This window comes from Papio anubis, chromosome 3 (assembly GCF_008728515.1).
Source record: "Papio anubis isolate 15944 chromosome 3, Panubis1.0, whole genome shotgun sequence".
NCBI classification, from domain to species: domain Eukaryota; kingdom Metazoa; phylum Chordata; class Mammalia; order Primates; family Cercopithecidae; genus Papio; species Papio anubis.
Genome location: NC_044978.1, coordinates 95,348,654 through 95,370,481, shown reverse-complemented (window position 1 = coordinate 95,370,481; position 21,828 = coordinate 95,348,654). Strand labels below are relative to the sequence as shown.

Sequence of the window (21,828 nt, the reverse complement as noted above, 5' to 3'; positions counted from 1 at the left end):
CTCTAAGTCTCCTAACAGCAACGAAGAAGTGCTTGCTATTTTAAAAGATTAATAACTCTCTGAATTCCTGGAAAAAAAAAAGCAGAACTAAAGTAGGACTTAAACCAAAGAAGATGCCATGGTAAGGGAGGACAGCATCTGGGACAAAGCAAAAGCAGGCCACTGCTGGCCCATGTGGAGAGCAGTAAAAAAGTAGCCACTTTGATTTTCTCTAGAAAAGTGGGTCAGAAGACAGAGCAGTGGATGGATGGATGGCTGCTGTGGAAGGCATAAAATAATATTAAGACATGGCCTTGCTAAGTAGTCTGTGGGTAGATACCAAAGGGCTTTTTGTTTGTTGGCTTTTGTATGGAAAAGAAACTATATAACAGAATTTCCTAATGCAAATGGTGGGAAGGATGCAAGTCATTACAAGGAGTTAGTGCATGTCTAGAATACAGTAGTGCCCCCTTATCTGTGGTTTTGCTTTCCAGGGTTTCAGTTACCTGCAGTCAACCATAGTCTGAAAATATTAAATGGAACATTCCAGAAATAAACAATTCATAAGTTTTAAATTACACCCTGTTCTGAGTAGTGTGATAAAATCTTGTGAGGTTCCACTCTGGTCCATCCAGGACTTGAATCATCCCTTTATCCAGCATATCCACACTGTCTACACTATATTGCCTATTAGTAACTTGGTAGCCATCTAGATAAAAAAAACATAGAACATAAAGGATTTGGTAATATCTGAGGTTTCAGGCATCCTGAGGGGTCTTCGAACTTATCCCCCATGGATAAGGGGGGACTATTGTACAAGAATAATGGATTTGAACTTCAGACTGGTTAAATGAGACACAGTGAGGAACAAGGACAGCTGCCTTTGGAGATAAGATAGTGACTTTAGCCATTCTCTCCTAATCTGCCCATTCCCTTCCTTCCTTTTCTGACTAATTTGATGCCTTTGCTTCCAACCATTAAAGAAAAAAATAAAAAATCAGAGTTGAGGATTAAGAAGCTCTCAGTAACTTTCATCCAAACTCTTTAATCATCTGAACTTCCATTCTTTCCTGTCTCTTCCTTAATACAAGGGTAATACTCACCCCTTTGCCCCGACTTTTGCTCTGAAGTAGTGCTGTCCAACATAACTTTCTGCAATGATGAAAATGTTCTATATTGGCACTAACATGGTAGCCACTAGCACATACGACTGTTGAGCAAGTGAAATGCTACCAGAGCAATTGAGAAATTGAACTTTAAATTTCATTTATTTTTAATTAATTTAAATAGCCACATATGGCTAGTGGCTACTCTATATTCTGACCTACCTAGAACCCCTTCTGCATTCTCTAGAACCTTCTCTGACCTATAATCAACTTCTCCCTTTCCACTGTATACCCTCCCCTCCCTTTAACTTCTTTCCCTCTAATCTTTTAAAATTTAAAGAGTATACTCTACAAAGGTCCATAATCCCTTATCCAAACCTTGGGGTCCAATATGTTTCACAATTCAGTTTGAGATTTTAGAAAAATACTATAGTAAATACCCCTTATATTACTTAATATCCATCCATTCAGAGGTTTAGGACAGAAATGAGTAAGCAAACACATTAATGGAAAAATCTTATCTGGCAAAATAAATAAAGTCTACATTTATATAACTTATGTGAATTTAGGTCAGGGTATTCTGCTAAATGAATTCAGGTCAGATTTTATTATCAGTTTAATTATTAAAAAACAAAAACAGGCTGGGTGCGGTGGCTCACGCCTGTAATCCCAGTACTTTGGGAGGCCAAGGTGGGTGGATCACGAGGTCGGGAGACCAAGACCATCCTGGCTAACACGGTGAAACCCCGTCTCTACTAAAAATACAAAAAATTAGCCAAGCGTGGTGGCAGGCACCTGTAGTCCCAGCTACTCAGGAAGCAGAGGCAGGAGAATGGCATGAAGCCGGGGGACGAAGGCTGCAGTGAGCCAAGATCGCACCTCTGCAGCCCAGACTGGGCGACAGGGCAAGACTCTGTCTCAAAGAAAAAAAAAAAGAAAACTTGGCTTAAACCTTTTTGAATTTCAGGATTTTAGATAAAGAATTATAGACCTGTATTTCCTGTTTCTAATTCCTCATCTTACACTACAGACTAGACTGAAGGAAAGAAACTAATGTTTTTTGAGTCTATTATTTGCCAAGCATTGCCTCTGATTATTTCATTTAATTCCAACAGTTCATTAAGAGAGGTTATTATCATCTCCATTCAACTGATCAAGAAACTGAAAGGATTATAAAGTAGTTATAATAACATTACTATATTATTATAATGTAGTAGTAGTTTTACAAGGTCACATAGCTAGCAAATGTCAATCATGATTCAAATCCAAGCCTTAATCCAAAATTGATGTTGTTGCACTTATATGTGTGATCTTCAAAGCTAGTATTTACAAACTTCACAAAACATTTTCACATGGATTTTCTCACTTGACAACAGCTCTTTCTTATATTATAGACAAGAAAGTTGAAAGCCTTTAAAACCCAGCCTATCAAATGTAACCTTTTTAAATCGTTCCTGAAGCCTCTACTTCCTGGACATGATTTATCATTTCTTCTTCACTATTCCACTAAGCTTGCCTTAGTATTTTCAATTACTGGGACATACTAGTAATTTATCCTTGTATTTCTGTATCTTCTAACAGACTGAGAGTTTTTCAGGCACAAGAACCAAGCGTTATTCATCTTCTTCCACGACTAGCAGAGTCCTCAACATCTACTGGTCCTCAAGAAAAGTTGAATGAATGAAGAAACAAATGAACAAACATGCTGAGGTTAGGTTGATGATTGATGGTAGAACACACAGGTGATATCCAGCAGAAAAGGTCATCAAATAAAGTTTATACATACGTTGGACCATAAAATGTTGAAATTCATTTCAAGAGAAGTTTCTACCTTGGACAATATGATCAGTAATACCAGTGGGCGCAGATTCATTCATAGAAGAACTGAATGGAATTGGCTCATAATGAGGAAGCATTTCTATGTTGTCTGCTGCTGAGGATGTCACAAATGATTGACCACTCACATTTGAGTCATATTTTGACTTCTGGTAATAGTGCCTGTAAATGAAAATCATATTAAGAAATATGAGTCACTGCCTATATCTTAAAGAAGTGTTAAAATAACTTCTTTCATATATCTTATTTCCATAACTATATATACATATAAATTTTTTTTTTTTTTTTTGAGACAGGGTCTCACTCTGTCACCCAGGCTACAGTGCAGTGGTGCAGTCTTGGCTTATTGCAATCTCCACTTCCTAGGCTCAAGTGATCCTCCTACCTCAGCTTCCCAAGTAGGAGGGACTATAGGCATGCGTCACTACTTGGTCGTTTGTAGAGATGAGGTCTCACTATATTGCCCAGGCTGGTCTCAAACTCCTGGGCTCAAGCAACCCTCCTGCCTCAACTTTCCAAAGTGCTGGGATTACTGGCATGAGCCACGCATCTGGCTTCGAAATAACTTTTAACACAGTTATTTATAAACAGTAAAATGAGGTCTGGTCTTTCTGCCAACAAAATACTTTTAAAAAGTCCTGACCCACTTATACATCTTAAAAGCGGTCGCTGTTAATATAGAAAAATAGGAAATGTATACTCAACTTTCTAACTATTAGCCTTTCAAGATAATTTTAATATGTTTGAAAGTTCTTGGAAAGAAAAAGCACTTTAAATCAGGTCTAATTTCAATAACCATGTTCATTTCCCATGTCAATTGAGAAGGTAATGTCACAGCTAAGAATCTATATAAACACTAATTTGCTAAAGCAGATACAAGTAATTCTCTCTCATGGGGATTACATTGCCTGCCTATCTGTTTAAGAAGCACTAAAATGAAAAGTTGAAATCTGTTAAGAGATGGATGGGATTGATAAGATTTGGGAATTCAAAATAAAAGTCCAAACTATAGTAACCAAAGGTCTGCCAAATTGAATCAAGATAAAATCCTTTATTCTAGAACATGTACTCCCAGTAGGATACAACTCTATATTTAAAACAATGAAGGCCAGATGCAGTGGCTCACTACGCCTGTAATCCCAGCACTTTGGGAGGTCAAGTGGGGCAGATTGCTTGAGCGCAGGAGTTTGAGATCAGCCTGGGAAAAACAGTAAAACCCTGTCTCTATAAAAAATACAAAAAATTGGCTAGGTGTGGTGGTGTATGCCTGTGGTCTCAGCTACTCCAGAGGCTGAGGGAGGAGGATCACTTGAGCCCAGGAGGCAGAGGTCACAGTGAGCCGAGATCACGCCACTGTACTCACAGCCTGGGAGCCAGAGTGAAACTGTCTCAAAACCAAACAAAACAAAAATGAAGAACCAGGCACAGTGGCTCAAACCTTTAATCTCAACAATTTGGGAAGCCGAAGCAGGAGGATCAGTTGAGCCCAGTAGTTCAAGACCAGCCTGGGCAACATAGTGAGACCCCCATCTTTATAAAAAAAATTTTTTTTAATTAGCTGGGTGCAGGGGCTCACGCCTGTATTCCTAGCTACTCCGGGAGCTTGAGGCAGCAGGGCCTTGTGAACCCAGGAGTTCGAGGCTGCAGTGAGCTAGGATAATGCCATTGTACTCCAGCCTGCGCAACAGAAGGAGGCCTCATCATTCATTCATTCATTCATTCATAAATAAATAAATGGTGGCATGTCTTGCTCCAATTTTTGAAACAAACTACTTTTAGCCTACAGCAAATGGCAAGTATCCAGTGGTCCTTCAGGCAATGTTTTTGGGCCGTGAGTTATAACAACATCTAGTTGTTTCTTAAAAATTAAAAATCTTAAGTAAAGATCAGAATCTGGCCTACCCAGGTGGTGAAGATCGTCGTCCTTGTCCTGATCGTAAAGCTTCTCCAAGGGGGGAATTTTCAAGGTTCTTGAATTTCTCTTGGCAAGTTTTCACATAAGAAAGTTTTCCAGCAAAGTATCCCATGATACAAGCAACTTATTTGTAAAATCAAACAAAAAGTGTAACTGAATGTGCCTTTCAGACAAAAGTATTTTCTAAAACAAAAATTGAGTGTGATTCTAAATATGTCTTTGGTTTAGAAAGACTGAGATTTCCTGAAATAATGGTAGAGGAAACCAAAACTAAATCAGATCAGAGTTCATAGACAGAGTCTATGGATATAATTCAGTTTCCAAAAAAAAGTGTGCCAAAATAAAGTTGCTATAAATAAATCGAATACGGTATACTAATTACTTTGTAAAATATATAGGAAAGATTTAGTAAAGGTATAATGAGAAGAGGAATGGATAAGAAATAAAAGCATCCAAACATTTATTTATTTCTAGTTCTAAATAAACAGAACTAGATCACAAGGATTTAGGCCATTATTTTCCTATAAAACAGAAAATCATGTGCACAGCCATTTTCACAAGATTGTTTTAAAATAAAATTAGGTGCAACAAATCCCTTAAAGTAATAAATTACTAACCATAACCTAAACGTGGCAATTACTGCATCACATGAGTTTCCAATACAAAAGAAAGGCTAACCTCAAAGACTCATGAAAAGCCTCAGGTACTTCTTTTGAAGAGCAATGTAGCTTCTTTTTCTATTAACTTTATTGCAATGTGTAAATAAGTTATGCTTATTTACATATTAAAATGTAAATTAGAGAGATTTCTTTTTAAAATTAAGCTTAATTTTAAATATACTTTGATTAATCAGAATATGTGCACAACTTTCTTTCCCCATAGACAGACCAAAAATTTATTTTCAAATACTTTATCCTTACAAAATAAATTTAAATTAATAGCTCTATTACATTATAAAGACACAAAAATTGCCTATTTCAACTAATGATTTTTTATGCTAACAATAAAATATCCAAGTAATCCACTTAATGAAATGCTTTAACAAACTGATTTATCACAGCACGTAACCACATAACTAATATGAGTAAGACATGATAAAATATTTGATAAAATAATTTTATTTAAGTTTTAAAAAGCTATGAAAACTACAATGTTGTTTATACTTACATATAAGTTTAGGGATGGAACCATATTTGGGATGACTTGAAAGTATTCCTAAAGAAAAGAGTTAAGTATTTCTTAGTAACATTGTTAGAGAAAGAAAAATCAGTAAAGGCTATCTTTAAATATAATCTTACAACATTAGCTTCTTCCATGACCCTAGAGAATCCTAGACTGTTTAATAGGGAAAACCAAATGAATTCAGTATCAACAGAAATATGACAAAAATCCAAAAGACTCTACAAAGTATTAGAACAGGTAAATTTAGAAAGATCACTTGATATAAGGTCAATAGACCAAATATATATATGTGTGTGTGTGTGTGTGTGTGTGTGTGTGTGTGTGTATGAAAAACCATTTATAACAACAACAAACCAAAAAAACAAACGTTTTTTACAAGACAGAATTAATTATAGCACCAAAAAAAACACTCGAAGCCTAGGAACAAATCTAATGAAAGATATGAAAGATCTCTACACTGAAAGTTATAAAACTTACTGAGAATTGAAAGACTCAATATTCTAAAGATGGCAATTCTCCATAACTTCACCTATAAATACAATGCAATTCCAGTTAAAATCAAAGTTTCACAAAAATTGAAGAGTTTATTCTAAGAGTCATGTGGAACACAAAGGGCCAAGGCAACACTGAAGAATCATATTATAGAACTGACTACCACCAGATAGCAATATCTACATGATAAAGCTGTAGTAATTAAGACAGTCTGGTATTAAGTACAAGAACAGGTAAACTGACCAAAACCAAGAGTCCAGAAACAGATCCACACCTGCACACTTGATTTATGAGAAAGACAACACTGCAGCATAGTTTTTTCAAATACAGTGCTGGGTCAATTAATATCCATTAACAGGGGAAAATGTACCTTGATCCTACATCGAACAATAATCCAGATGGCTTAAAAATTTAAATATGAAAGATTTTTTTAAAAAATTTTACAGAAGAAAGCATGAGACCATCTTTGTGTCCTTGGAGTAGACAAAGATCTTAAAGAGTCAACAAAAAGCACTCATTAGAAAGAAGAAACCTGATAAATTGGACTCTATTAACACTGAAAACTACAGTTAAACACAGTGGGGAAAAAATAATCACCATATCTATATCTGAGAAAAGACTCAGTTCCAAAATATACAGAAAAGTCTCACAAAACCAATAGGAAAAAAGACAATACAATGGAAAAATGGTTAAGAGACTTAAACAGATACTTCACAAAAACAGATATGCTGAAATGAAGTATAAACAAATGAAAAGGTCTTCAACTTAATTGGTCACAGGGAACTACAAATTCAAGCCACAATGCAATCAATATTTGTGTTCATTTACCACAACGGCTAAAACATAAGACATAAAAATAGCTAGTGTTGGTGAGAATGTAGGAGTATAAATTGGTCTACAGTTTGGTAATATCTACTAAAGCTAAATAAATATATACAAAAGCTATGACCCAGCAAAATGTCTATCAAAAGGCACCATATTCTTGGCAGAACTAATTGTAACAGTGAAAACTGAAAACTACCGATTATCAATGTACAGTTCAGACAGATAAACTGGTGTATTCACACAGAGGAAAACTATATGGCAACTACATGCAACAACGTGGTTAAGTGCAATGATGTGCTGGTAAACCAGCACTCCCTATAAAAAGCTCTAATTTTAATGTTTGTCAGTTTCCATGGTGTAAAGCTACCAATTCTTTTTTTTTTTCCAGATGAGTCTCGCTCTGTCGCCAGGCTGGAGTGCAGTGGCGCCATCTCAGCTCACAGGAACCTCCGCCTCCTGGGTTCAAGCAATTCTCCTGCCTCAGCCTCCCAAGTAGCTGGGACTACAGGCACGCGCCACCATGCCAGCTGATTTTTTATATTTTTAGTAGAGACAAGGTTTCACCATGTTGGCCAGGATGGTCTCAATCACCTGCCCTCATGATCCGCCTGCCTTGGCCTCCCAAAGTGCTGGGATTACAGGCATAAGCCACTGTACCCGGCCAACTACCAACACTTTAAAAATCAGCTTGCCAAAGTTCCTGAAAATTTAACAACCAATTCTCAGGAGCCAGTACAAACCAGTTTCAGCACACTACTAGATAAATCTCACTATGTTGAAAGAACTTACATAAAAGAATACTTCAGTGTGTGATTTCATGTAATTAAAGTACAAAAACAGACAACTAATCTGTGCCTTTAGCCTCAGTTTCTTCATTTATACCACTGGGATGATAACAGGAAAAGGAAGATGGTAAGAATATATCTCTATTTTTACATTAAAAAGTTGTTCCTTCATACTGTCACCATATAGACCGCTTCCAACATAAAGGCACTAAATATTGGATATTAACAGGAAACAAGACACACTCTTTACTCTCATGGAATTTACAATCTAGAGAGAGAGTTAAGACAAAGAGAATAGTGTCACAGTTGCTATCCATCCCCTCAAATATTTGAGTACTATGTGCACTATGTATGCCCTCAGTCAGGTGCTAGAAATAGCTTATTTTCCTAAGGAGAAGTAGCAAGAATGGAAGCAAACAGATTTGTTGAAGGTTAATGCAATACTCTTTGTGACATAGGGTTGTGTTAATTATAGTAGCAGTACAGATGAAGGCAGATAGTTAATAAAGACATTTAAGAGCTAAAAGACATTAATTGGACAAGGCAGATAAGGGATAGATGTGAAGGATAATGTCCCAGTCTCCTGGGTAGTACTAATGCCACTCAGTCATGAAGGGAAAGGAGGAATTGGTTTTGTGAAAAATGATGAGTTCTGTTTGAGGAGCCTATAGAAGGGTCATCCATATTATATATTATATCCAGAATATAATAATACCAACATTTCCAAAACAAGTAGACAAAAAAACCCATACAAGAATGTAAGCACCAAGAGGTCATGAATTTTTGTTGTTTAGTTCTATACAACAATGTATAGTACATATCAGACACTCAAAAAACATGAAACAATGGAGGAATCGCCTGAGGTAGGAGAAAAATCTTAGGAATATGCCATCATGGAAGCCAACAGAATAGACTATTTCAAGAAAAACTGGTTAAAGTTATATAATGTTGGTCAAGAACAAAAACTGTCCATCATATGTAAGCAACAAACAGGTTGTTTGTTTTTGAACTTTTGAACTTATAAATCATAGAATATATGGATAGTCTCACACTGACTGCAATGGGTTAAATGAAGTAAAAAGTGAAGTGCTCATTCATGAAGTCTGGCTCTGGCTTCAAATATGAGGCAGTTGGGAGTAGGTGGAAAAAGAAATGAGGGAGGATTTTTTTTTTTTTTTTAATGTTCTCAAGTTAGAGGAGACCTGAGCATGTTTAAATGGTTTTGGTAGATCAGGAAGAAACAGAGGGAACATCTAAGACCACGTGAAGTATGACAAACTGTGAATGAAAGGAGATACAGGCAGCCCTCTGTATGCACACGTTCTGCAACCAACTGCGGATAGAAAATATTCAGGAAAAAAAAAATTGCATCTATACTAAACATGTACAGACTTTTATCTTGTCATTATTCCCTAAACAATACAATATAACAACTGTTTACATAGTGTTTACATAGTCTTAGGTATTGTAAGTAATCTAGAGATAATTTAAAGTATACAGGCAGATATGCATGTAAACTTTACTAGGCCATTTTATATGAGACTTAAGCTATCGTGGATTTTGGTATCCTCTGGAGGGTCCTGGAACCAATTCACACAGATACAAAAGAACCACTGTACAAAATGTCAGGGATTATGATTAAATGCAAAATGCCTTGGTGGGTTCCAAATTCTTTTCTTAAAGTCTCTCCCAATTTTTACCTTTTTTTTTTGAGACAGAGTATCACTCTGTTGCCCAGGCTGGAGTGCAGTGGCCCTATCACGACTCACTGCAGCCTCCGCCTCCTGGGTTCAAGCGATTCTCCTGCCTCGGCCCCCTGAGTAGCTGGGACTACAGGCACACGTGACCACACCTGGCTAATGTTTTTGTATTTTTAGTAGAGATGGGGTTTCATCATGTTGGCCACGATGGTCTCGATTTCCTAACCTCGTGATGCACCTGACTCGGCCTCCCAATGTCACTTCTACCATACCTTCAAGTAGCCCAAAGTCTTCAACTGCACCTAAACCCAAAATCTCTAAAAAACTTTCTCCTCTTCATAACCTAATCCAAATTATAATTTCTCCTGGCTCTACTTCAGCTATTTAATGGAGTTTTCACTCCTCCCTGAATGATTCTGTCTTTTCAGTTCAGTCCTGATTGCCTCTCCTAATAGTCATGCCTATTTGTCTTGATCATCAGGTCCCTCCTTCCTGGTATGTTCTTTCTTCTCTTTTAATCTAAATCCTGCCCATCCTTCAAAATTTACTTCTTTCAAGAAACTTTCCTTGATTACAACAGCCCTACAAAGATTTTTCTTCTTTGAACACCTACAACTCTTAGAGTCTCTACTATACAATTTAGTAGCGTATTAAGTATGTAATTAAATTTTCTATTTGCTTCAACGTATGTTCACATCTACTTGTTTCCTCCAGTGAACTACTAGCAGCTATTACATTTCTTTTGTATAACATTCTGCATACTTAGCTCCAATCATTATTAAAAGACACACTGGATTAAAACAGATAAAAGAAGCAGAACAATAATAAACACTGTAATTTCATCCCTGTGCCACTTTTTCCTACAAAGAAATGTAATTCAAGTGTTTTTTTCTCTCTCACAATACAGAACCAATCTCAGTCTATAAAACAGCTTAGTCTTAAGGACATATAAATGCATATATCTTGACTTGCTTCTATGTTTAAGATTTTTGTCATGGTACTATATTGTAATAAAGTTCTTCAGAAGTTCCTTAAACAAATTTTTACCCAAAAAAATCCTCTCATTTGCCTCCAAAACTACTTTTATCAACTAATTGTGTCAAAACTAAGTATCGTACATCATATCCTAATGTAAAAAGGCCAAATATTCCAATCATTAAGTCACATTTTTGAAGGTGCCAGTTAATTAAAGCAATAGGCCTCTAGGTCATCCTAAGGTCACCATCCTTTTCCAGGACACCTTCCCATTACCAGATGGATAGTTCATGAAGTAAATGAAATAAGCAACTCTACTGCTTACTCTACTAAATTTTAAATGCAGGACTCAAGACATTTAATACTCAATCTAAACTCAATTCCACATGAATACACTGTACTATTTGAGCCAATAGACTTTAGGACAAGAAAGTCTCCTCGGTGGCTTGTTAAAAATAGATTACCTGCCAGACCCCTGAGATTCTAATTTTTTGAATAATGCTAACTCACCTCCACTCATCCCCACCAAGTGGTCAGACAAAGCTGGTTTAGAGAGCTACTGATCTTTAAATCATTATATAAGAATCACTTGGAGTTTGTTAAAACACAGACTCCTGGTCCCCATGAATGTGCATTCTAACAAGCTCCTAGGCAATAATGTTGCTATTGGCCCACCTAGACCAGATTTGCCCTGCTAATACTGGTGTTTAGTTACTTCCTTGCTCTTGAAGGTTGTTAATGATGCTATTAGTGCAGGAGAAATTCTCAAGTCATGATATTTGAGCCAGTGGGTCCATAGAGACAAAATATTTAATATTGTAGAAATTCATCAATGAATGACTACATAGTGTTTAGTATGATACATTGTTACCTTTACTTTTTCTAAAGATCTGGAAAATACCACAAAACAAACATGGTATCCAAAACGCTAAATAAATTCAAATTTTAAATATTTACCTTTACTAATTAATCCTTGAGTAATCAACATACTTGTTGCAGCCAAAGGCACAGCTATAGGAGGAAAAAGACCTTGTTAACGTCAACAAAAGTAAAAGATTTTGTCTAAAGTTCATTAGATAAATGAGTATCAGTAAAACCATCTAGGAATTATACTGCAAAACTAAGATCTTTAAAAAAGACTTCCATTTTTAAAAGCTGTACTGCATACATAGTGGAAAAAATAAAGGAGCATTTTAAATTTAAGAAAACATCACAAAATATTAAACAATATAATTCATTAACCATCTAGGCTTAGGTTCCAAATAGCCAGCTGTTCATTAACAGCATCAATTAAGACAACATAGTAAAAATGACTAAAAATTACTTCTGAAGTTACAGAAGGGGAAAAAGTTAATGAGGGAGAGGTAAGAAACAAGTTACAAACAAGAACCACTACTGAATAATGACTAAATTTTGTGCATCATGCTAAGCGCCTTATGTGCATTATCTCATTTATTACACTTTTTATCATATTTCTATAAGGTAGATAATGTTATTACCACCCTTTTAAAGATAAGGAAACTGAAGCTTAGAGATGTTAAGTAATTTGCTCAAGGCCAAACAACTAGTTGAATGGTTGGTCACAGATTCTAATAAAATCTGTCTGATACCAGATCTCAAGCTTTTAAGCTCTGTATTACACTGTCTAAACCAAAATACAAAATATATTTGACCGTAATCATACGGTGGCTGGGGCAAAAATTAAAAAGCATATATTTTAAACACTAATGTTCTTTCTTCTAAACTAGTGAACGCCTTAAACTATATGAAAATATTACATCTGTATATATGCCTAAAACCAAGAGTGAAAAATCCAAAACTCATAATCTTGAAGGGGATTATAACTTAAAAACAGCTATGAATCACTGTTCTGGACAACAGCACTAACAGAATTTTTTGTGATAATGAAAGTTGGTCTTTGAGTGACCAATCCTGTGATCAACTTGGTCTTGGTACTTGACTTATAAACAGTTCCCCCCATTGATATGTGTGTTGGCTCACTGTGCCCAAACTGTCTGAACAAATACAGTTCATGCCAAACACCTGCTTTCATTCTGGGAGTCTGGAATTTTGGTACCTGTTAGGCAGAGGGTGCATAAGTGACCAGCCCCCAATAAAAACCATGGGCACTGAGTCCCTAATGAGTTCCCCTGGTAGATAAAACTTCACACATTGTTATGACTAGCTGTTGGAGAAATTTACACTTCCTGGGAAGTCTCTCCCTGGGGAGAGAACTCTTGGGACCTGGTTTCCGCTGGACTTCCCTCCATGCTCCCTTTCCTTTTATGATTTTGCTTTATATCCTTTCACTGTAAGTTATTTTAAAGTTAAATCACTACATGTGGCTACTGGCTGCCACACTGGAGGGTGCTGTTCCAGACCTGAGGCTGGCAAACACATTCTATGAAGAGCCAGATGGTAAATATTTTGGGTTTTGTGGGCCAATCTCTGTCCCAGTTACTCAACTGCCATTTTAAAGCAAAAGCACCCAGAGACAATCCAAAAACACATGAACATAGCTGTGTTCCAACAAAACTTTATTTTTAGATGCAAAAATACGAATTTCATGTAATTTTCACAGGTAATGAAATATTCTTCTCCTTTGATTTCTTAACCATTTTATCTTATTTTATTTTTTTAGACAGGGTCTCACTCTATCACCAGGGCTGGAATGCAGTGGTACAATCTCATCTCACTGCAGCCTCAACCTGCTGGCTCAGATGATCCTCCTGCTTCAGCCTCCCAAGTGGCTGGGACAACAGGCATGCACCACCATGCCCGGCTAATTTTTTGTCTTTTTTTTTTTTTTTTTTTTTTGTAGAGATGAGGTTGCGCCATGTTGCCCAGGCTGGTCTCGATCTCCTGGGTTCAAGTAATCAGCCCACCTCGGCCTCCCAAAGTGCTGGGATTACAGGCTTGAGTCACTGCACCCAGCCTCTTAACCATTTAAAAATGTAAAAACAATTCTTAGCTCATGCATACAAAAACAGATTTGGTCCATGGTCTAGTTTGTTCAACTCTGGTCTAAACCATACATGGACAATTTAAGAACCAAAGTAATTAAGACATTTGAATTATTACACAGATTTCATGATTAAAATCCATCACTTTGGAATAGGGCATTAACTTTGCCACCAGACACAAATTGCACAAACGCTAAGGTTTGAATTCATGCTATCCTACTTACTAACAGATTTTACCTTTGCTGGAAATACGGTTTCTTTAATGTTGGCTGGTTAGACTGCCTTCATGTATTATCATTTAAAGTTTTGCAAAGGACAAATCCCTTTTAATTACAGCACCAGTACAATTTGCAATCATTTTTCTCCAGCTTGACTCAAGGATTGCAACATGAAGCACTGAAGAATCATATAAGAATAAAAGGCAATGAGTTAGTTGTATCCATTATACAATGGATAATGCTTTCCCCATTTAATGCAGAGTAATTGTCTGTTCGAGGAAATTCTAGTACTAGTTCTGCCATTCACCACAATGTCTTTACATAGCTTCTTCTCATGCTATAAGGGATAATGAAGTAAACCTAAGGTCTCATTCCAACTCAGGTATTCTACTTTATGTCACAGAAAAAGACGATGGTAAGACTGAAAGAGGCTTCAGAGATTATCTAGTCCTCATTCTAATCAGAGTACACTGACATCCAGAAAAGACACGTCATTTGCTCAAAGCAACACAGCTGGTTAGTTTGTGGTAATGCTGAGATCAGAACCCAAGTCTCCTGACTCCCCAGTCAGTGGCCTTTTCCACTACATTATGTAATTTCTGTTTTGTTAAATAATCTGTTTCTATAGGCAAATCAATAATACTGCTGACCAAAACCTAGTGCACATTATTACCACAGTCCCGAACTATATTCAATATGTACAAGAATTCCTACAGTTCTTTAAACTCTTCTCCCCTCACAGTAACAAAAAGCTACTCTATATTCCTAACTGTAGTCAATAAAAATTTTTATTTCATTAATCACAATAACACTGATAGCTATTTAATAAAGATAGCCAACACTTAATTAAATTGCATTAATCCCTATAATAATTTCATGAGCTAGGCAGTTATCCCCATTTTATAGATAAGGAAACTGTAGCACACAGACCTCAGGAACTTGCCCAAAATCTCACAGCTACTGTGAGTGGAGCTGGGATTTGAATCCAGCCAATCAGGCCCCAGAGTCCATACTCTTTTTTCTTTCTTTTATTTTTTTTGAGATGAAGTCTCGCTCTGTCACCCAGGCTAGAGTGCAATGTCACGATCTCGGCTCAATGCAACCTCTGCCTCCCAAGTTCAAGCCATTCTCCTGCCTCAGCATCCCAAGAAGCTGCGACTACAGGCATGTGCCACCACACCTGGCTAATTTTTGTATTTTTAGTACAGACAGGGTTTCACCATGTTAGCCAGGCTGGTCTTAAACTCCTGACTTCAAGTGATCCGCCCACCTCAGCCTCTCAAAATGCTGAGATTACAGGTTTAAGCTACCATGCCCAGCCCATACTCTTATCACTCTTATACCGTATCATTTGAAAACTAATAGTACACATGTATGAAATATTATTCATAGACTCCAGCTGATACAAATAGGAAATGATACATCTTTTCAGTAATTCTGGAAGTTGAGAACTATTTTAACATGAATGTGCAATAAACTGACCCTATATGTACAGGGTCTTCCCAACCCGTGTGTTTGGGCACAGACATAGTGATTTTAGGTCAGTGCATAGGATCATGATTTTAAGCACCTAGAAATAAGATGCCTTCATAGTTGTATTTCAGATTAATGGAACGTAGGTCAGTATAGAAACAAAGTTATCTTAAGGAAAGAGAACGGTCCCTAGATCAACAAGTCTAATTTTAAAACAGGATAAGTATATTTAACCGACCTAAAAAATGTATAAAAAATTACCTTAGTAAGTGCTTTTTTATAAATTTGTAAATGCTTTTACCACCTTTTTCTAATCAAGTCACGAGGTGATACTCTCCAAAGTAGGACAGATGCCATTATTTGTTTGCATAAATATGTCACATACAGCACAGACTATCTAATTCGAAAGTACAAATGTTAAAGTACAAAATTTCATAATGCATGATTATCATCCTTCTGATAATTACACATTGAACTTCCTATCATCTGGTTACAACCAAGCTTCTACATTTCAATGTTTGATGCTATAATATGCAACACCTTGGTTATCTAAGAGTCAAATGCTACCTATTAATACAGTAATTTTTTGGCTGCTGTAATTTCTCAGTAATGTAGATATGGTATAAAATTAACAAGCTGTCTTTCAGCCTGTCCTTATTACATGCTTTTTGTCTTTTTGTTTGTTTGTTTTTTGAGATGGAGTCTCACTCTGTCATCCAGGCTGGAGTGCAGTGGCACGATCTCGGCTCACTGCAACCTCCGCCTCCCGCGTTCAAGCAATTCTCCTATCTCAGCTTCCCGAGTAGCTGGAATTAAAGGCACCTGCCACCATGCCCAGCTAACTTTTGTATTTTTAGTAGACACAGGGTTTCACCATATAGGTCAGGCTAGTCTCGAACTCCTGAGCTCAATTGATCTGCCCGCCTCAGCCTCCCAAAATGCTGGGATTACAGGTGTGAGCCACAGCACCTGGCCACTTTTCGTCTTTTCAATCTGTGATTTATCTGTTTTAATACACAGAAATTACTTAGCTTTGTACTATTCATATACCACATGTCCCACTATTAAGAGTCTGGTATACATGAGCATCCTGACATTGTTCACTACCCTTTAATGTATTTTTGGCATAACCCCATCACAGTTATTTAGAATATTAAACATGTGCAACAGCATACATTTATCAGCCAGAAATAAATCTGGACACCTTAGCATCTATTTAACCATTAGCCCAACACTAAAATAATCCCAAACTCCCTCTATCGGACTTGTCTTTTTCTTAATCCTGTGTCATCAAGACTTGAAAATAGATCATTTTATCCTATCTACTCTATATAATCTTCAAAGATTTAAAAAAAAAACAACAACAAAACTGTTGCTACAGTTTATAGCCACGTTCTCTAAGAAATTCTTCCCATTCTGGCCAGGCACAGTGGCTCATGCCTGTAATCCCAGAACTTTGGGAGGTCAAGGTGGGCAGATCACAAGGTCAGGAGTTCAAGACCAGCTTGGCCAATATGGTGAAACCTGGTCTCTACTAAAAATACAAAAACTTAGCTGGGCATGGTGGTGTGCGCCTATAATCCCAGCTACTTGGGAAGCTGAGGCAGGAGAATTGCTTGAACTCGGGAGGCAGAGGTTGCAATGAGTCGAGATCACACCACTGCACTCCAGCCTGGGCAATAGAGCGAGACTCCTTCTCGGGAACAAAAAAAAAAAAACTATTCCCATTCTATGAGCCATGAAAATTTTATAGAGGTCCTTAATGTATGATGACTATGCATCTAAAACAATTATTCTCAACTTGTTCCAATTATGCTTCCAGTTGAGAATAACTGTTTTAGATGCATAGTCATCATAAATTAAGATGGACACCATCACCTAATTCTTATTCAGGTTCTTTCTAGTTTGAAACATCTGCAAGTCTCTGAATACTGGAGGATAAAATGACAAAGATTCTATCAGAGCTCCTATATCTTCCTAACTGCTCTTGGTCTTTGTTGATTCTTTCATTATCACTTGTTCCCTTATCCATGACTATCCAAACTTTATCCTTTATTCTATCAATCCTAAGTATTAATCACATGGCAGAAACTATTATCAGTTTCACACTTTTATCTCTACACTTAATTTATAGGCGAATTCACCAACACAACTCCACAATAAACTAATTTTTCATGTATACGTTTGTTTCTATCTCTAGTTGCTTAGAAATCTTCCACAATCGAATGTTGCAGCATGAACTCAAAATGTCTGAACTAAACTCATCTTCAAACAAGAACTCCTTCTAACTGAACCTTTTATTCAGTAGTATCATTATTGAGTGTCCTAAGCTGGTTATCTTAAAGTTATTACCTCCCTCTTACCATTCCTTCATTCCCCCTTAGTCGAACTTTTTAAAAAATCCTGTTATTTGTCCTTTAAAAAATCTTTCGTTGCCAGCTCATCTTTTCCAGTCCAAATGACACAATAATCAACTATATCTCATCGATGACTACATATATATGCCTAAGTTACTGCCAAAAGCTCAAAACAGATTTTACCTAGTACAACTTCTCACCCTTCTACCCATCTTGCACACTGTTAACTAACCTTCCTTAAAAAAACCTTACACATCATCCCCCTCTGCTCAAGAACCTAAACGATATAATGGATCAAATCTTTAACTCATTATTATGTTTTATGTTCTATCCTCAATGAAAGACCTCTGTTCCAATCAATTCAGGCTCATGGCTCTAGTAGAGATAAAGTTATTGCAAACTCTGCCTTTGTTCACTACTCCTTTCATCCAAATGCTACTCTACCTTTCCTCTCCACTTCTCTACTATCAATTTTTTTATATTTTTTTAATTTTTTGCGGGGGGTTAGGGACAGGGTCTCACTATGTTGCCAAGGCTGGTCTCAAACTGCTGGTCTCAGGCGATCCTCCTGCCTCAGTCACCCAACGTGCTAGGGCCAGGTTCACTGGCTCATGCTTGAAATTCCACCTTTTGGAGAGGCCAAGGCAGGCAGATCGCTTGAGCTCAGGGGTTCAAGATCAGCCTGGGCAACATGGCAAAACCTAGTATCTACAAAAATAAAAAACAAAACAAAACCAAGGTGCTGGGATTACAGCCACCATACCTGGCCTATAGTATTACTATAAAGTTGTTAAAGTATTGTTTGCTTAACAAATAAAGGTCTTTTTCCAACTCAGGTATGCTACCTTATGTTACAGAAAAACACAACTGAAAAACTGAAAGAGGCTTCAGTTTTTACCAAATTGAAATTTGGTAAAATGTTGAGAAAATTTTGAGTTTTAAAATGTGAAAAGTTATTCAAATTTTTCAATTTCAGTAAGTCAATTCTAATTAATTTATCTCTTTAAAAAGTCTTCTACAGTTACACACTTAATCTCTAAGTGTTTTACATATTAGTTTTGTCTCACCACATATAAAACTACTTCAGGGCTGGGCACTGTGGCTCACACCTGTAATCCCAGCACTTTTGGAGGCCAACGCGGGTGAATCAACTGAGATCAGGAGTTCGAGATCAGCCTGGCCAACATGGTGAAACCCCATCTCTACTAAAAACACAAAAATTAGCCAGGCATGGTGGTGCACACCTGTAGTCCCAGGTACTCGGGACGCTGTGGTGGGATAATCACTTGAACCCAGGAGGATGTTGACATGAGCAGAGATCACACCACTGCACTTCAGCCTGGGAAAGAGAGTGAGACTCCGTCTCAAAAACAAAAACAAATAAAGAAAACTACTTCAGGACAAAGACTGTCTTTCATAAAACTTATCTTCCCAACAGGTACCTTGCACAGCTTGCACATTTTAAGCATACATATCATGCTCACTGATGAAAACATACATCCTCCTTAATGGCTTAAGTTGACCTTTTTTTCTTTGAGACAGGGTCTGGCTCTGTCACCCACGGTGGAATGCAGTGATGTAATCATAGCTCACTGCAGCAGCCTCTATCTACCCAGCTCAAGGGATCCTCCTGCCTTAGTCCCAGCCTCCCAAGTGGTTGCAACTACAGCTACCTACCACTACACCCAGCTAATTTCTTTCATTTTTGGTAGAGACAAGGCCTCTCTATGTTTCCCAGGCTGGTCTTGAACTCCTGGACTCAAGCAATCCTCCTGCCTTTGCCTCCCAAAGTGCTGCGATTATAGGCATGAGGCGCCGTGCCCAGCCAAGTTGCCTTTTTCAAAAAAAATTTGCTGGGTGCAGTGGCTCATGCCTATAATCCCAGCACTCTGGGAGACCAAGGTGGATCACCTAAGGTCAGGAGTTCAAGACCAGCCTGGCCAACATGGTGAAATCCTACCTCTACTAAAAGTACAAAAATTTGCTGGGTGTGGCTGCACATGCCTGTAATCCCAGCTACTCGGAAGGCTGAGGAAGGAGAATCGCTTGAACCGAGGAGGCAGAAGTTGCAGTGAGCAGAGATCACGCCATTGCACTCCAGCCTGGGCGAAAAGAACGAAGCTCCGCCTCAAAAAAACAAAAAACAACAAAAAAATTCATCCTCCTTTTTACCTGAAAGGACTACAGTTTCCAAGTAAAACAATACCAATTTTTTGTTCAATAGTGAGAGTATATTTTAGGTACTGCTTTCAACAATCTCTGTATTTAAAAAATAAAATCTTGATATACACAAAAATATATACGTTTTTCTAGTCAGAAATCAAGAGCTGGTAGTATAACAACATTTTACAACGATAAAATGGGAACTAACCTGTTATTATGTAATGGTTAAAAGCATTAAGAGTAAAATCTGTTTCAGACAGACTTGGTTTCAACTCCAAACATCGTAATTTATCACCTATGTAACACTAAGTGTTGCCATTTAACATCTCTAAACCTCAATTCCTTCACCTGTAAAGTGAGGGTAATAATAGTTATCAAGCTTATTGTTTTTATATAATCCATGTACATATAGTAAATGCTAACTATTACTATTATCAACAAAATTACCTCATGGTTTTGTTAAACAAAAAATCTGGAAATAATTACTTTAAAATGTGTGCAATTCCTTTATTTCCTTAATCAATCTCTTTTAATAACAACCACACTATGCAAAAAGTTTGCTAATTTGTTCTATACGGAGTTATAATTTCAGGTTCAAATTCAGGTCAAAATTTCAGGTACAAATTTTGGATCAAATTATATTAATTAGAAAATTGAACTCACATCTGAACCAGAAGCTTTCATCATTGCATTCTGCAAAGACTCTCCTTTCTTCCTCTGTTGGAATGTAATCAGGTCCTATGTCTTTTTATCAGAGAAAAATCAGGAAACATTAAATTATCCACAATAAAACTAAGTCTGAAAAATTATCTTAGCCTAAATATTAACAAGAGGCACCCACTTTTTTTTAAACTCAATAATAAAACAACTGGCTTATGCATTTTTTTTTTTTTTTTTGAGACAAAGTTTCACTCTTGTTGCCCAAGCTGGAGTGCAATGGCACGATCTCGGCTCACTGCAACCTCCACCTCCCGGGTTCAAGCAATTCTCCTGCCTCAGACTCCCGAGTGGCTGGGATTACAGGTACCCATCACCACAACAGGCTAATTTTTTGTATTTTAGTAGACACGGGGTTTCACCATGTTGGCCAGGCTAGTCGCAAACTCCTGACCTCAGGTGATTCACCCACCTTGGCCTCCCAAAGTGCTGGGATTACTATGAGCCACCGGGCCAGGCCACTTACACACTTTTAACAAACTTTGACTTCAAATAGAATTAATGCTACTATCTGCTAGTCAGGACTGGCTACCTAATGTGCTGGGTCCAGTGCAAAATAAAAACGTGGGACTCCTTGTCCAAATGATTACAAATTTCAAGATAACAAGACTAGAACATGAAACCAAGTATGGGGCACTGTCTGCACATGCCCATGAAGCCAGCCCACCTGCCACTGTTACTCAAGGCAGTGAAATTTCCTTTACATAGGAAGTGCTTCTAATTATAAATACTTAATAGATAGTTACGGGGAATTGGTCTTGGAACCTCTGCATTCGGCTCTCGAAAATCAGCCCTCCCATTCATTTTTCCTGTATCAAAAACATTACATATTAAGTATTAGAAACCATCACTAGATAGGTCAAAGTAAATCAAGACATATGATATAGTAAAACTACTAGTCTATACAGCAACCAATCAACAAATATTTACTAAACACTACTATATCTTAAGTACTTCACATATAAATAGCTAGATGAAAAAATAACAGACCTACTGATTAATTTGGAACTCACTACTCAGGTTAAGTCCCTTAATTGAAAAAGCATAAGCGTTTTATAAGTTAATAATGTTTTTTACTATCTAGATATCAATAAAATAACAGACGTATCTTTTCCTCCTGAAAATGGGTTCTTTCACATAGT

At 37.1% G+C, this 21,828-nt stretch overlaps 1 protein-coding gene across 10 annotated transcripts in view; it reads right to left on the bottom strand.

The window, feature by feature from the left end:
• Positions 1–21,828, bottom strand: part of OCIAD1 (OCIA domain containing 1) — a 56,952-nt gene that overhangs the window by 6,756 nt on the left and 28,368 nt on the right. For 8 of the 10 annotated variants that reach the window (XM_009206802.4, XM_017958712.3, XM_009206803.2 and 5 more), the window contains 6 exons: positions 21,433–21,495; positions 20,633–20,713; positions 11,753–11,806; positions 6,004–6,051; positions 4,824–4,959; positions 2,917–3,083 (listed from right to left, as the gene is read on the bottom strand). In XM_009206802.4, coding sequence (XP_009205066.1) covers positions 2,917–3,083; positions 4,824–4,959; positions 6,004–6,051; positions 11,753–11,806; positions 20,633–20,713; positions 21,433–21,490 — 544 coding nt within the window. In that variant the 5' untranslated portion in view covers positions 21,491–21,495. Of the gene's footprint in view, positions 1–2,871; positions 3,084–4,823; positions 4,960–6,003; positions 6,052–11,752; positions 11,807–20,632; positions 20,714–21,432; positions 21,496–21,828 lie in introns of all 10 variants that reach the window. The other 2 variants (XM_009206807.2, XM_021938629.2) reach the window with 1 other exon arrangement.